General features: G+C 44.6%; 1 protein-coding gene across 1 annotated transcript; it reads left to right on the top strand.

Moving 5' to 3' along the window:
* Positions 1-5,552: 5,552 nt before the first annotated feature.
* Positions 5,553-15,883, top strand: CLDN11 (claudin 11). Its single transcript, XM_015638166.3, has 3 exons — positions 5,553-5,950; positions 8,720-8,884; positions 14,699-15,883. Exons 1-3 carry the CDS (start codon positions 5,725-5,727, stop codon positions 14,929-14,931), a joined length of 624 nt encoding a protein of 207 aa, XP_015493652.1. The 5' UTR covers positions 5,553-5,724; the 3' UTR covers positions 14,932-15,883.
* Positions 15,884-17,599: the final 1,716 nt, after the last annotated feature.

Here is a 17,599-nt window from a genome sequence, read left to right as displayed (position 1 = left end):
GGAATGGTTCCTTTTACAGCCTGACATAGGAACTTGGAATGCACACTTGAGGGCCCTCACTTAAGTGCACACTTAAAGGTAGAGACTAAAGCAGTCATTAGGTCTTTGCTTTTAGTCATAGCTTGCTCACTTTATGTATTATTTGGTTTGCCTTCAGTCATTGCTTGTTGATCTTTTAAGGCAAGAAGTAATTTTCCCAGGTAGTTGTGACATGAAGCCTGTAGAACAAAGTCCTAAAATTGTCTGTAATTTGAAAGTTGCTTTATTAGACACCTACACCAAGATAGAAGTTGCCTAGTGCACCTTTTGGAATAAGTAGTATTCAAGGTGAATACCTAATTTGCTCCTATACTTTTATAAAAGAGAACTTTAACATGCTTTGTATACTTTAATCAATAAAATATAAGAGCTTAGAGGGTAAAACTCTTGTAAATTTGGCAGTCTGGAAGCACCCTCACTTACAGTGTAACCAGGTGTCCCTTAACGAGAGAGATTTTTATCTAAATCTCCAAACTTAGTTAAGTCTGTGTTTTAGTTTTTGTAAGGCATATCATTCAGTTTGAGTATTTAGATGAATGTAGTTATGTTTCACATTCTTAAACTAATTTTATTCTATATTTAATATATTGATAGCTTAGGTGTAAAACCATCTGTACATAGTAAAGGCATAATGCAATTAGTGACGTAGGAGAAGTTGGGTGGGAGCATAAAGCTACTGGTGGCCTGAAAAGAAATAAATCTTGGCCCATATTTTAGAATTCACAATGTTTTATTCATACATTCTTGTTTTGTATTGGGGGAGGGGATAGCTAGAATGTGTTATGAAATTTTTGGAAACCTTTCCTAGCATTAGTTGGGAAGTTGCCCTTGAATTGCTGTCGTGGTCAGCTTCCTAGAATTCACTTGTTTGTAGAGTATATATTTTGATTGTCAGTAAAGATAACAACTTTGTATTTTTTCTGCACTTAATTTGTGTAATTGATCCACACAACAGAGTTTTCTATAACATGGTGAAGTGGACAAAAGATGTAATTTCTCCTACCTATTAATCTGTGCTTGCAATATTTCGGTAATTTTATTTAAGCCATTGATAGTAAGCAGCAGAAAGCTGCAAATTTCAACTTTCTTTTTGCTCATTACATTTGTAGTGTGAGTGTTCATTGGTTTTCTTTACAGAAAGTCTGTAGAATTTTCTATTTGCTGCTTATATCTATTTAAAAAATACAGTAATTTTTTAGCTTTTGTGAAAGCAGTTATTGCTTACAAATTGCACGATGATTTTATAGTGTGTCTCCATTACTTAGCAAATTGTTCTTTTCAGGATTAGTGGTTCAGTTGGAAAATGCTTGAAAAATGAGTTTTAAGCACTTCATCAAGCACAGCAAACACGGTATAAAATTTTGCTATTTGAAAATTAATTAAGTGTAACGATATCAATTGAATTTTTTTTCTTCTAAGAGATACCTCACTTAAAGGAAAGCACAGCTGTACTGTATTTAAACGAATTCTAGGAAATAATAAAAGGTTGGTCTGACTATTTCGTTGCCATCACGTTGCTTTCTGTGATTGACAGAACGTTTTTTGTGTTTTCATCCTCACTCTCTAAAGTATTTATTGCTGTTGACATGCCAGTATAATTCTCTCAAATGACAGAAAGTAGCTGCAAAACAACCCAGTCCATGTTAGCTGAAGGCAACAGGTTGAGTGACTATTCTGAAACCATAGGAAAAACGATCAGTGCATTCAACAATTTTTAATACTTTGCCAATGATGTACAGTCTTATTGTCAGCGTTGCTGTGGTTGCATTACATGACACACAAAACTGTCCTCTACCTCACGTGAGATTTAACAGATATTTTATATGGTTTTAGTAGACAAGATGCATCTATCTGGTCACTTAGTTTACAAATTTTGAATTATATTTATTGAAACATGACATACTGTGCTCTTAGCTTATACCTCAATTGTATTTTGTGCTGTTATCCATTTCCATGCCCTGTAAATACCTGTATAGATCGTGGACTCAAAAACAAATAAAGAACTGTAATGTCACAACACTTGTCTCTGTCTTATTTTGAAGACTGACTTCTAAACTTGGCTCTTTGAAGGTGTTTAACTCAGTACTTTTCTAAGGACAGAGCCTTCCTTGCTTTGATTACAGTAAATTAAATTCTGATTATACTGAAACTTGTTAGCAGAGCTCCCACAGCCTGCAGCAGATCCCCAATTCTCTAAAAGATATTTTAAGCAAAACCTACAAGATCAAAGCTGTCTCTCCCCATGGATCCACTTTCTAAAGATCTTAAGAGTCTGCAAAGGTATTGGCACCAAGCTTTCTATGTATGTCAGTGTAAATTTGGTGTTTATACCCAAAAATAGAACTCCTTTCGTACTTGGCAAGTTCTCTGGTGCCCAGCTTTGTTGCTGCTTGACTGCTCAAGCAATGTGTGAGTTGTTCACAACTCTTCCATAGCTCAGTAATAAATTAAATTAAAAACACACATTGCAAGATTAAATGCTGAGATTTTACAAAGTTCAAATCAGAAATGAGAATTTTACTTTATTTGCTGAAAAAATAGTTACTGCTGATGGTGAGTGATTCTCAGGAGTTCTTTTTGTAAACCATGTGATTATATTACCTTAACATTTTTGTGTAGTATCAGGGAGATTAAATAGAAAAAATCAGAGTAAGAGAGGGAAGGAGCAATGGAGGAGAAAAGAGGGAGCAGTTTCTAAGCTGCATGTTCTTCCACAGTCTTTCATTTACATTGAATTTCCACCACTTAAAACAATAAACTCTTGTTGGTCACTTAAACCGCCCCCCTACATTGTAGTAAAATATAACTTTTGCTACAAATAATATTTTGGAGATTTTCTGGGGGATTTTATTCATACTGAGTTGTTCTTGATGCTTAAGAAAGCAGATTCACACACATTTTGGTAGTTTTTCTTCCCCTCAAATCAGGGCAAAAATACTTTGTGTTAAGGAACTGCTCTCCCATATAGGAAATACTGATGATGCTTCAGATAATTGCAAATCCTTAATGCTACCATGGGCTTGCCTGTGTTTTACAGATAAAGGAGTGATATGAACCAGGATAAAGATGAAAATTACAATGATGAGTTGAGCCTTCAGTATAGGACAAAACTAAGAAGTGACTGTAGCACTTAAACTTGTTTATTTCTGCATCCCATCTTGCTTTTTTATACTGCTGTATTTCCAAACAGGGAAGAAACAATGAGGCTGAAAATGTAAAGAAAAAGTTCAAGGTGAGTCATTTGGATGAGAAAGCCCTGGGGTGCTGATAGCTTGGGTAGCTATGACTAATTGACACGCCTGTCTTTTGTCAGAGAGAACAATGCAGATCAAGGAAAAACTCTGGGAGTGAAGGGTAAAAAGATTGATTTTTAAGGAGCTCGCACTGTTGGTGGAATAAATGTCTGTGTAGCACTTGCTTTTTAAAAGGCAGCTTTTAAGGCTATTGCCCAAAGTGTATCAGTTTATTTGACATATAGCTGGCAAGTCCTTCTTGTTCCTTATTTTATTGATCTTGTAAATCATTGTCCACTTGTCTCGTATGAACTTACATTCACTTAACTGTTGGTGGTGTGATTTATAACACTGACAAAATGGTAAATGTCTCCTGTCTATTGATATTAATGAAATAATTCACACTGTGCCCTGTGGGCACCAGCTTGAGTTCTGTTGAATAGTGCTCCTTACCAAAGTGCCAAATTTACTCCTTGCTGCTGCACATTCCTTGATAAATACATTTGTGAAAGAAAACATGGAGTTAAGAAAGCTGTTGTGGTTAAGGAAACCAAAACTGTAGGAGACTGAATTACAGAAGGATGTTTATGCTAATGAATACCTTGCAGCATTTAAAAAATACATTGTGCATGAGGATGTGCCTGCACTATCCCTGTGTAAAATGATTTCAAATCTAGCTTTGAGATGAAATTTGTCATCTCCCTTTGAGTTCAGGAGGTGACACATGATCTGTCCAATGCAATTGCTCAGTCCAAGAAGTGGAACACCAGCACTTTCACCCAAGAGATGGTAAGTTTATCTCCTGAATAATAAATAAGCAGGAATATTTTTTAGGGGAAGATTAAATCCACCTAGAATTGAGCCCTAGGCAACATGACAGTGGTGGATGGATATCAGTAACAGCATTCTCCACCTGAGGTGGGTGCAGTAGAAGGATAAACTATGCAGGAAGATGGAATCATGTCAGGAAGTTTTATGGAAGACCAGCTGGCAGCTTGGCTTCACAGAAATAACCATAAACCAGGTATAGAAAAACCCCAGGGAATAACCAACAATATAAAACAAATGTGAAAACAACTATAAAATTTGTATTTACTATAAAAGTTTCTCTTTAAAAATAATTTTGAACTGTTTTCGTAGGGCTCTAGTGTTCAGGTGAAGCTTCAACAGATAACTGTGACCTCATGTCATTGAATTTTGGCCCTAAGGAGCAGGTGACAAATGAAGCTTAGGATGCTCTTATTCCCGTTTTTATTTTTATTTGTTAAAGAACGGCAAAAAAACACCCTCGGATGAGGAGCTGGATATATTTAATTCCTAGCACTTTAAACTCGGAGTGGCATTTCCAGTATTTCTTTTTCACTGACAGCTCTAGGAGTGAATGAAATTCATTTTTGTGTCACTTTCTTGTCCCCTGCAGACACCCTGCGTGCACCGCAGACAGATCTCCACTAGCGGTCTCTGCAGGCATGCGGATCCAAAGCTTCCCTTGGCAGAACCAGCAGCCTGGAGGAGAACACAGCCATGAAATATCCTCAGGGATGTGCTGGCACTCGAGAACAGACATGTGTGCTGTGAAAATACAAAGCCAACTTAGGAAAATGTCCTGCCTGCCTGTTTCTCCTGATGCAGAACGGGAAGATGTGAAGCTTCTCCACCCCTGGCATTTTGAACTGGGCTGCTCCTGTTTTATCAAATGTACTAAAATTCATATAGTAAATTTACTCAGACTTTAAAGTCCGAGTTAAAAGTTGCTCATTGTAATTTGGGGATTAAAAAGTGGGACTATGGTGCTGTTAAACACTATTTAAGTTTCAGTGAGTTCCAGTTCTGAAAGCCCAGGCACAGCAGAGAAAGCAGTGATGGATCTTTTATGTTTTTACAATTACTGGGAACATCAGGAAGACCCAAGACTGATTTTGTCCCTTTACTGCAGCTGTGCTGATGGCTCTGATGAGGTGATCAATTCCACCTCTTTACTAACTCTGTCCCACCACATTTTCCCCTTTATCTTTCCCTGAGGAGGTACCAGTGTGACTTATTAAAGCTCAACTCTCAAACACTGCCTTAATTTTTTCTCCCTCTACTCTAAATTTCGAACAGTCGGGCCGTTCGCATTTGAACAAACCCCCCTGGCTTGTTTTCCAAGCCCGCTCGGGTGTGACCGTGCATCTCCTCCTCCGCACACCCTCCTTCCCCTCGGACGCTGCGGATGCTGTGGCAGAAGTTGGGGCTCCCCACTTGCTCCTCCCCTGCGCTGTGGGGCTGGAGGCAGCTCTGACCCCTCCCAGGGAGGGAGCAGCCAGAGGCAGCCGGGTGTTTGCAGCACAGCCTGAGCAGGAACCTCGTCCTGCCAAAGCCCAGCTCCTGCTCCAGCAGCCGGGACCTCGCCGGGCGGCTCCGCTGACCTCGGGGACACTGTCCTGTCCAGCTCTCCCACCAAGGGACAGAGATGGTGGCCACCTGCCTGCACCTGGCTGGATTTGTCTGCAGTTTTGTAGGGTGGATCGGGGTGGTTGTGGCCACGGCCACCAACGACTGGGTGGTGACTTGCGGCTACACCATCACCACCTGCAGGAAAATGGATGAGCTGGGATCCAAGGGGCTGTGGGCAGACTGTGTCATGGCAACAGGGCTCTATCACTGCAAGCCCCTCGTGGACATCCTCATTCTGCCAGGTGAGCGTGTCCCATCCTCCCTTTCCCACCCCGAGTGGGGGCTGCAGCCTTGCCCAGAGCAGCACAGGTGCTGCTGCCGCCCGAGGTGATGCTGAAGCTCCTGCGGCTTCATCAGCACAGGAGATGGTCCATTAAATGTGCTAAAGAAGGTGGAATGATAGCTCTGAACATGATTCTCATTGATTTACACCTGGTTTTAATCGTACCCAGGTCTGGTGTTTTCTGTGGCTACTAAAATCCAGTTAATGTTTAATCATTGCTCTTAGCAAAATCTCACTGCTCCTTTGGTGTCTTGCACTGCAGAACATACAGAGCACACTGAGGTGTAATACAGCATTACAAGGGGATGGTGAACTATTACAAATGTTATGGTTTGATTCCTTGAAGTAATTTGGAGCATAATGAATCTTTCAGCATCTATTATTAATGCTGCTATGGCTTTTAATCTTTCAGAAGACCATCATTAGTCTTGATGGTCTTGTGCTTCTCACAGGTTTGAGGCAAGACAGAACTTTTTTTACACAGCAAACTGATGTAACTGTATTTAACTTGCTGCTTTTTAATGATATAGTAACTTTCATCTAGTTTACTGCAAAGCAAAAATTAAGCAAGGTGTTTAATCAGTGTTAATTCATCTTTTGAGCTAATTAAACCTGACAAAGTCTTGTGATGTCTGGTCCCTGTAAGTTTAGTTTGTGAGCTTGCCAGTTTCAACCACTGCTCACGCTGTAGCACTTTGTTCTTCTGTGCTTTAGATTGCAACTCCTCTACCTTGTCAAAGGCACCTCTCTCCAAGCTGACAGGGCAGAAATGACCATTCCTTGTCATTTTCTTTCATGTTTCCTTATTTACTGCTTTGAACTGTTGTGAAAATAATTTTACAAGAGGTTAAAAAGATAATTCCTGGATTTCTCTCTGTTACAGAGCTTGGTCTGTGTCACACAGCACTTAGCAATGTCGAGTCTCTCATTCTCCCCTTCTCTGTGTGTGCTTCTTTTCTTTTATTTGATTTTAGTAAGTTTGCCTGCCTTACTGCTACTGTTGTTAAATCTGATCCAACAGAGAAGACAGAGGAAGGTTTTGCCCAAAGAAACATTAGTGAATGCAACTTAATAAATAAGTGAATGGGTCTTGCAGTAGCAGAGAGCAAAGCTTCCCTCAAGCAGAAGCAAATCACAAACCAAGATGTTTCTGCTTGTAGCCTGTTTGATACCAACAGCTTGGAAAGAGAGGGAAATTTATCCTGGTGTGCCCAATAGCTGAAATATATTTAGAGCCTTTCATTGCCTGAATCAAGTCTTTAAAATGGATTGTTTGTATTCTCATTTACTTGGGGTTGATTCCACATAATCCACACTGGGTACAGCCATCTCCTTTGTTTAGGGTCTCTTTTTATGCCCTGAACTCCTCAGGTAAATTTTTTTTAAAAGTTTCTTCTTGAAAAAAACAAGGAAATATTGAATACAGAGAGTGTCTGCATTTCCAGAAACTGTAAAATCCTCATTCCTAGTGTTGTACCTGTGTGTCAGTGGGATGTGCTTGAGGTCCCTCTTTGCTGGTGTTAGTTGAAGCATCTTGAAATTCCATGTGTGCATCTGACAGCTTCTTCTTGTTAATAAGAGGGGACAGAGAGCCAGCACACTCACTGTGCTGAGACTGTCCTGAAAACTGGGGGAGGTCACTAGGCACTGGGACAAATCTGACTTTTGTCCTTTTCCTTTTGTATGCTAGTAATGACCTGGTATAATTTACCTATATGTAATTTTTCTATAGCATATATACATTACATATAAAATATAGCTTATAAAATTTAGATTTATATATTGTATATAAATATTTAAAAAATCATATATTTTGATACATAGACCCTTGCAGAGTGGCAGAAATGTCATCGTTCTGCCCAGCACCTCCACAGCCCCTGGTCCCTGTTGTTTCCTTGTGCACAGGGACAGGTAGGAGAGGAATGGGAGCTGATGAAGTGCCAGGGGATCCTGTGATGTCCACAGGGATCCAGAGGAATTATGTGTCCCTTGGTCATGGCAGCTCAAGCAGCTCTGTAAGGTACAGTCTTCTCCCAAAGGAAGGGCTGTGCTCGAGTCATGGATCTCCTCTGAGACCCCACAGCCAGGCTGAGCTCCTGGGGTGCAGTGCTGAGATGTGGCTGTGGGTCAGGAGTGTCCCTCCTCCTCCTCCTTCTCCTTCTCCTCCTTCTCCTTCTCCTTCTCCTCCTCCTCCTCCCAGCTCAACCATGCTCATTGCCTTGGGGCAGCTGCTGGCACCATGCAATGGACCTGCAGTGCCAGTAGTGGGTCTTCAACTATTCAGCCCTCTGAATGATGGGAGAGTCTTGGAGGCTTTAAATTGCTGTTATTTCATGTCAAAGATTTTAAATTCTTGTTCTTTAATCAAACTCTCGCTGTTATAGCAAAGATATAGGGAAACTCCTTCCTAGAGAAAATTTCTTCTACTTTCCCTTCCCGTATTTTCCAGCTCCATGATTTCTCAGTGTATCTCTAGGAAGAGCTTGTGTTTTCTGGGCAGTGCTGTTTGTTGGAAAGCTGTGATGCTGCACCTCCCATGTTCACACACTCCCCACTGCACTGCAGCCTCACTGCCGTGTGCCTGGTGAAGATTTAACGTTTACACGGTGATAAGCCCATTTCCCGTACTCCGGGCAGCTCTTGGGTTCTAACCAAACAGGAGCTTTTGTCCAAAGTCTCCTTTTCTTGTGCCAAATGCTGAACTCCTCATGCCTTGCCTTGCCCACAGGGTATGTCCAAGCATGTCGAGCGCTGATGATCGCCGCCTCCGTCCTGGGCCTCCCTGCCATCTTCCTGCTGATCACGGTCCTGCCCTGCATCCGGATGGGCCACGAGCCGGGGGCAGCCAAGTACCGGCGGTCCCAGCTGGGAGGGATCCTCATCATCCTCCTGGGTAAGGCACCTGCCCCGTGTGGAGGGCTGGAGCCCGGTCCCCGCTCCCGGGCCGTGCGGGCTGGTCGGGCGCGTTCTCCTGGAAGGATTTGCGCAGGCTGAGCTGCCCCTGGAGCTCTCCTACGTTGCTGCAGCCTGTGGGTGGACAAAAGGCACGGACAGGAGTGGGAGGACAAGGGCAGGAGGCTGGGAGGGAAGCAGGGATAGAGGGAGGGCTGTGATTCCCTCTGTCTTCTCCTTGTGGAGTCCTCAGGCACGGCTTCTCTTGGAAGGCCTTTGCACACAGGCAGTGCCTGCAGGCAGGGATTGTGCTGGTGCACTGTGGAAGTGATTTTTGGGAAAGGGTCTAAACTTCTGAGCTACTTATGGGGAAGGCAGAGCCTCCAAATTTTCCCTGTGGGAAGGGAAGCCCTTACTGAATGGGGCTGGTCCTGTGGCAGCCACAGGGGATGGATGGAGCATGGAGGTGGCGCAGACGTGGGGAGAAGGATGCCACTCCACGGGAAGAGGACTGGCATGCCCTGGGTGCCTCCCAACCCCCTCAGGCCAGCCTTGCCCTTGGCCTCCAGGCTCCCCTGGGAATTTCTTCCCGTCCTCGGTGCTTGTAGATGAGATTGTTTTGAGCAGCACAGACTGTGGAGCTCATTGTCCCCCATGCAACACCTGCATGTTCTTGAGGCCTCGTCATCTCAGCAACAGCCTGCGGGGCCTTGTTTTCACCCGTCTGTGGCAGGGGAGGAGGGGAGAGGCAAAGTGGCCTCTTTGTGTGGCTCTGCTGCACTCTGGCAGCCAGCACTGACATCATGCCCGTCTTCTTTCTTCTTCTTCTTCTTCTTTTTCAAGTGGGCACTGAATATAGCTGCACACTCGGAAGGGCTGTCCTCTGGATGCTCCTTCCATGCGAGCCTTCCCTACTCTGTCACCTTGTGCTTAGCACAAGTCTGTACATCCCAAATCTGAGGGGTTGAGCCCAAGGGGGCCTATTGGTGTCTGTGGAGTTTAAGAGCACAGCTGGAAGTCCTAATATCAGCTTTATAGGACCTGTGTAGGACACCCCAATCACGAACAGCCATGCTGGAATGTGATCTTCATCCCCTGGAACCTTGAGACACATATTTGGGCTTGGAGAAGTGAGAGAAAAAGTGGAGGTTTTCTTCTGCTTGTGAATGAACTTTTGGTGCTGGAGGAGACTGCTCTGATGGATTTGCCCTGCCCAGGCCCATCAGAGCTGCACTTTGCCAAAAAAGCCACAAGATTTTGGTTCCAGTCAAGGAGAACTATGCTGCAGATCAGCCCTGCCTGCATGGCTGCAGATGTGGAGGCAGGAGGAATGTCCCTAAAAATCCCAAAAGGCATGAGCATGACAGGGCCAGCTCACACATAACAAATCGCAGTGACAGTGTTGGGTACTGCTGTGTTAGAACAAGTGAAATCCTCTATGCTGCAGTGTCCCACCAGGGTTTGGTGTCTGGTGTGCCGCTATCCCATCCCAGTCATGCTGCAGTGGGACTCCAGCAGGGACAGCAGGCGATGATGGAGAGCTGTGGTGCTCCATAAATCGGGTTCCCCTCGGCCTCAGAATCCCAAGAGCTGTGGTGCTCCATAAATCGGGTTCCCCTCGGCCTCAGAGAGATCACATCTCTCACATTTGCATCACGGAGACATTGGCAGACAAATGCTCTTTGGGTCAGATTTGGACCAGATCATAACGATTTTCACCCCTGTGAGCTCTAAAGCACCTACAGGTGAATTAATGACTGGTGTTGCTGATGCCCTAAAAATTATCTGGGCTGGGATGAGCAGCCTGGCCACAATGTTTTAGTCACAATTACAATAATGCTCTTTTTGTCATATCACAAATGAAGAATAAATAACCTCCTTTTGCTCCTAGGTTGCTTTTATTTTAGAAGAAAAAAAAAAAGAGAGAAAACCAACCCATATTTATATTTACAAAGCACATTTTTTTCAGGCTCATCGACAAGACAGTCCCTTTGGAAGAAGAATAATGTACAGAGTTTAGGACTTTGACATTTTTAAAGCTGATTAATGATCTGTTAGTTGCAAGATGAGGTGTCACCATTCCAGAGCATTTAACAAGCATGGATCAGGCCTCAAAAGACACAATACTGAGTTAAAATCCATTATATTCTAGAGCTAACATGCCCTGGACTGTTTTTATTTAACCTCTGTCCACTGAACTCTCACTCATGGTTTCTAGGGGAGAGCAACACCCAGAGCTCTGGTTAAAAGAAAGTGGCCCCCAAACACTCCCTAATGCAGCAGAAATAGGGAGTGGGGATGCAAACAGGGGAGCTGGCCCCATGGCAAACTTCACTTGCTGCTCAGGGAAGGGATGGCAGTTTGTCACTGAATTTTGTTATAAGGGAAAACAGGGATTGAAACACAACACAGAGCCAAAAAAAAAATAAATTATATATATAAAAAGCTGAAAAGTTGCCAGGAAAACAACGGGCTTAGATATTCCATTGATTTTTCTGTCCACTGATAATCACAGGCTGCTGGAGTGCAACCTGTGTGCACGCCCTGCTATTCTGCTGCTGATGTGTTTATGGCTTTGCTTGATCCTATCTGACCCAGAGAATTGATTTATGGCCGAAAACAACCGTCAGCAGAGGTTTGCTCTGGGCTGATATGAAAACATTTCACGTGTTGGTGTTGATGGAAAAACCCTGGCCCAGCCCTTGTTGTTGATATTAATTTGGAGGACCCCTTGCTGGTAACCAAGGGGGCATTTTCCCTGTGGAAGAGAAGGACTCAGACACTGGAAAACAGATAAAATATATGTTAGTGGGAATTGCTGCTACAAAATAAGCCATTGTGTACTAAATAAAGGATGTTAATGAGTTTTTCTGAAGACTGCATGAGGTTTACTTGTAAAACCATAGGTATCAAGAAAAAAGATTGCCTTGAACACAGAAAAAAAATATATGGTATCTATTTTTTTCAACTAAATGCTTTGAAAGAGAAACCCGTGTGACTCTGAGTCAGCAATTCGGAATAGTTAAATTTAGATGTGAAGGAAAAGTATTCTTTCTTCTGCAGAAAGCCTTTAACTTACTGTTAAGGAATTTGGCAGGGACTCATTGTCCCTTGAATTAGAACAATCCTGTTCCCCCTCCTCCAGCTCCCCAAGCACCTTCTGCACTTCTTGTCCCTGTGCACGTCCTTCTGACTCCAACACATCTCTAATGTTGAGTATCAAGGGTTTCAGCTCAGCAGACTGAGCTTCTGCAAATCCACAGTTAAAAAAGACTTGGAAACACTGGAAGCTGGGATGTATCCCTGTGGATCCACCACAATCTAATGGAGCAAGGACATTCATGCCATGCAGCGCCAAGAGGAATTTTAGGTAGAGGCAGTGGCTTTTACAAGATTGCCTACTCCAGCTGCAAAAAGCAGGCAGGATTTCCACACCTGTGCCCCAAAGCAGGCCTGTTTTCCCAACTAAATTGGTTGCTCTAATAGAAAATCTTCCTTCTCTTTGCAGACCACCTTTTATTTTTCTGCTAGACTATATTGGCTACAGCAGCTCTACTGTCTGAAGATGTCTTGTTTAGAGAGAGGCAAAGGGTGTCTTGACATCAGCACAAGAGAAGAGATAACAACTTCTATCTACCCTTCTTTTCCATGTAGGCAGCCATTTTAGAACTTGAAACTTGCCCTAAAACTCCTTTTCCAATCTTTTTGGGTTTCTTGTCAAATCACCTTTTTTTTTCAGCCTTTCCCTGTGGTACAACCAGAATAAAATTTGAGCCCACAGAGAGATATTGCAATTGCTGACTGTCCTTTTCCCATCTTGGAGGATTTACAGCCCAACCTAATCTATGCAGAGCAATGAAACCCAGTTCTGTTCCAGGGCATTCCTCTTGCTCAGCAACGGGGTCACTGGTGACTGACGGCAGCTGGTGGCCTCTGAGGACAGGAGGTCAAGTGAACCCATGCAAAGTCCTTGGCTTGTGTTTCACAGCTTTCTGGTATTGTCAGCATTAAAATAAGGTGGTTTTACATGTAGTGGAGCCACATGCACAAGAGATGCCATTGTGTGAGCATCCCTGAGGGCTCTTCTCAGCCCAGTGCAAGTGTTTTCTTCAGTGCTGTCTTGTGGGGGAGGGTCTGGAGAGATAAGGCTCTTATAGTCTATAGACAAATATATATATATATTTACTGCTGACAGAGAAAGAAAAGATGATTGTGTTTTTTCGGACAACAAAGCAGCTTTGTTCCCAGAGCCCATTAGAATGCTTTGTGGATTCCCAACTGATACATTTTTGTTTGAAAGCGTTGGAGGCTCATGAGCTGTTTGCAGGACTACTCCACATGCAGGAGAAATGCTCTTCTCCCTTCCCTGCCTTCTCCAAAATTCCTTCCAAAGCTGCGGGGCCCTTCCTTTGAGGAGGCCCAAAATTATTTCTGGCTTTATAAGCATCCTTCAAATGTTCTTCTCTTTTCCATAAGAAAATATTTTCTCTCACAATAACTGCTGCTTTGGGGATGGGTTTTTTGCTGTACTGGCTAGGAGCTACGGTTTGTTCTCTGCTTTAACTAAACAACTTTATTTTTAATCTCACCCCTTTCTTTTTCCCTCTTGCAACCTTAACTTTCTGACACTGCCTCCAGATACCTTTTAACACGGTCGGTGGAAATCTGTAACGCTGCCACGGTCCTGTTATTGTTTTGCTCTGATTCTCTGATAGCCACAAGGATGGAGTCCTGCACAGCTTGTCCCAGAGGCAAGTAAATATTGACAGATTAATTCTTCTCAGATGTACAGGCCATCAAGGAGTATTGTTTTAGGACCTGCTCCTGGGAGGTGATTAACACCATCAACTCCCGTTGCCCTTGGTGCATGTGGGGACTCTGTGGGGACTGTCTTCCTCACATGTCACCTCACAGCACCACTGCAGCTGCCTTCTGGCTTTTTGTGAAAAAACCCCCTATGGAATATCAAGTAAAATGTGAAGCCTGCAGTAATTTTTTGACCCACTGTAGTCCCTAGATAGGATTCTGTATTTTCTTCTGCAGACTCTTTGGGTGCCATTTTTATTCAATTCAGTAAATGTCTGGAGAGCCTTGCTGGATTTGTCTCCATTGCTTGACAGAAATTTTCTACAGGGAAGTAGAACTTGTTTTCCAGAGCTGCAAGACATTTCCTTTTCCATGAAAAAACCCCAGCAATGCCTAACTGCTGCTTATTTTGTCCCTGCTCATTTTCTGCTCATATTTCATAAACTCAGCTTTAGAGTGCTGGGATATTTTGGTGATGTTTATGTGACCACTCAGTAGAGCCACTGCAATGATGAGGAGTGACATGGGTGAGTCGCTGTGGAAATAGGGATTTAAACCAGTTCACACTGGTCCACAGATTTTATTCTCTCACTGATCCATATGGTTTTCATGGCCTTGCTTCATATCTAATCCATTCCTAATTCTGCTGGTCTGCAGAACATCAGTTTCAGGGATGACTCTCATTTTTCCCCTTCTAAAGTTATTTCTAGGGAACAAATTTGCTTCCTTTCTAATGAATATATTATATTGTGTCAGGCAGCAGTTGTTTTTCCTTCTTGTTGGTGCCTGGGAGAGGCGGCTGTTCTCTCTCCATCTCTCACTCCTGAGGCTCCCATGTTGCCTCCTGCTTGGAGATCTCTTGCACCCAGCCCTGATGCCGCTGCTTCAGGGTGCCACCTGGAAGGGGGGAGGGATGGGTTTCCTCTCTGTCCCCAGACAGTGGGGCGACACTCTGGCGTCACTCCCTCCAGTTTGGAACCCTAAGGCCGTCCTTTCCCTCTGTCCCCAGCCATGTGCGGCGTCGTGGCGACCATCTGGTTCCCGGTGTGCGCCCACCGCGAGACCACCATCATGAGCTTCGGCTACTCGCTCTACACGGGCTGGATCGGCTCTGCCCTCTGCCTCTTCGGCGGCTGTGTCATCGTGTGCTGCTCGGGAGACGCGCAGACCTTCGGTGAGAACCGCTTCTACTACGGCTCGGGATCCAGCTCGCCCACCCACGCCAAGAGCGCTCACGTGTAGACGCCCCGGGGACGCCCCACGGCTGCCGTTGGATGCTTTGGCTGGTGGGTTCGTGTGCCCTGGGTTTGCTTCTGCTGACACGCACGGCTGGCAGGCTCCCAGGGGGAGATTTAGAAAAGCAGCACAAATGTCTGGTAGTTTGAAGCATTGTTCTCCCCGACTCTTTGCCCCCTTTCTCTAGAAAGACAGCTCCAGCCAGCCCTACCTCTTGGTCCTCGCCGTTTTGTCCCGACCACCTGCCCCATCTTCTTGCAGCCAGGATGGTTTGGGGTTCTGGTGTGGGTTTTAGGGGTTTTAGTTTATCTTCTAGCTCCCCTGATTATAGGAGAATTTAAAGCAATAAAACAGAAATGAGAGAGACACTTTCCCATTGTTAGGAGGACTCTGACAGTTTCTCCCCCATCGTCACTGTTTCAATTTTCCCCACTCAAGGTCATGGCTCTGGCAGGGCTGGGGAGAGAGGATAGAGAGAAAGGCTGTCCTCTCCCACTGGGCAAATGTTTCTCTTTTGGAACAAGAGGAGGGGATTTTTCTGCCTTTCTCTGTAAATACTTTTGTATGAGTCTCACCGTTTTAGTAACAGTGTTTCCCCCACCCCCACAGTCATCAGTATGAAGGAAACCGAACCCAAAGGTCCTAATGACATGGTAGATAACAGTGCCTTTTAAAATAGTTATAAATGACTTTGGGGGCTATTGTCCCTGCCCTCTGGTTTAGTTTATTTTTTCTTTTTTTTTTTTTCTTTTGTACAGATCTGTTACTAAAAAATGTATTTTTACATTTTTTTAAACTTTCTTTCTTCCTCTAAGTTTGTGTTCTGTCTTGCCTCGTTAAAGCAGCACATTTTAACATGCAGTATAATGTACCTGTTACAATACAATTCTGGTGAGTACTGATGATGCCTTTGTACTTTCAGTGAAATACTGTACAATAAATAACAGAGTACCTGCAAGCCCTGACTTCCTTTTTTTCCTTCCTTCCTGTGTGTTTCCATAGCCAGTTTTTTCCATGACAGGGATTTGCCAATGATTTTGAAGAATTTTTTTATAGCAGTTCAAGCTGAAAAATTCTGCTCTGCTGCAGCATTAAATGAAGAATATTTAAAATATGAGTAATTTTCCTGCATGGGACTGTCCATAATCTTATCCTTTGGTTCTTTCAATGCTCCCAGTAGCAGCTTGTAGCAGTGGTACCCACTTGTAGGTTTCTTTATATTGGGAAGGATTAGAAAGCCCCTGAAGTGATGGAGACGACCCTAAGCACTGTGAAGTTGAGACCTCGTGTTGCTGAAAGTGCTCTCATCTAAAGCAGGAGTTTGATCTGGGGTCATTGCTCTGATTAGAACTGTGTAAGATCAAGATCTAACTCTGTCCTTACCAGAGGCTGTAGAAATTTCATTACACTGACATAAAATCCCATCTGTTCCCAGAGATGTTAACTCAGTTCAAACAATTTGTGTAAGCCAAGAGAAGGAAAAGAGGAATAGCTGCTGTTCAGACACAGGCAAGAGGAGAGCCCCAGTGGAGAGGTAGGAGGAGGAGAAGGGTCTGAACAACCAAGTTTTTGGGGTGATGAATAATGGGAAAACAAGGCTGTCAGTCAAGCCTCGTGCTTTCTGGACTGTCCTTGGTCTGCTTCATCTGGAGAAACCAAATCGGAGAAACGCAGCCACGGGCTAGGATGCTGCAGCTCCCACCTCTCCCCTCCTCCTCGTGGGAAGCTGGAGCATTTGAAGGGAGCCAGAGGGAGCTTGGCTGTGCTCCACAAGGCCCCTTTGGCTGCCCGGCTCAGGGATGGGCAGCAATCTGCCCTTCACAGCGAGCAGCCTGTGCTGTGCAGCGCAGTGTCCCGGGCGGGCGGTGGCAGGACACTTGTGCCCATGACCTCACAGGCAGGGCACAGGCAGTTGTTGTACAGCCGGGGGATGCTCTCAGTGCTGCCATTGATGTGCGGGTGCCCCGGGCGGAGGGGGGCACAGGCGTGCCAGCTTGTGCAGGCTGCCCGGGGATTGTGGATTGTGCCCGCGGATTTACCCTCTTAACCCCGGGACACCTCGGAGCAGAAATCCGATGGAATGCTGCCTGCAAAGAGCCCTGGAGCAAACTGGGAGGGAAAAGCACAGGAACAGCTGTGTCGGATGCCCGGGGGAGGGTTTTGGTGCTGCGGGAGGTGCATGACCTGATTGGGAACGAGCCCTGCCAGGCAGCGTTTAGGGGATTTTTTTCTGCCCACACCTTTAGGATGCACCTTGTCCCTTCCAGTCACACCCGTTCCGTGATCCTCATGCACATGATGCTGAGGACCCTCGGCAGGGAATGGTGCTGGGGCTCTGTGCCCATGGCCAGAGGTTTACCAGCATCCAACCCCAAATCCAAACCTTGAAAGTCTCTGGGAGTGCTACTTGGAGGAAGGAAGGAGTTTTATTTCAGGGAAGAGGATTAAAAACCAAACAAAGCAAAGCAACCCCGCAGCAGCTGCAGGGAAAATGTACATCTGCAGCCACGGGGTGCGAGGAGATGGGGCCAAGAATGTGGTGGGGTATTAGTGCTGGCACCACAGAGGGGAAGTGTTCTGAGGAAGCACAAGGAACATTAAACTTTTCTAGTTTTTATAAGATTAAAGCTGAAACACCTGCCCCTCCAAAACACCCTGCTCCCCTGTGGGGCTC

This window comes from Parus major, chromosome 9 (genome assembly GCF_001522545.3).
Source record: "Parus major isolate Abel chromosome 9, Parus_major1.1, whole genome shotgun sequence".
NCBI classification, from domain to species: domain Eukaryota; kingdom Metazoa; phylum Chordata; class Aves; order Passeriformes; family Paridae; genus Parus; species Parus major.
The sequence above is the reverse complement of the archived record's forward strand: the minus strand, read 5'-3'. Positions and strand labels throughout refer to the sequence as shown.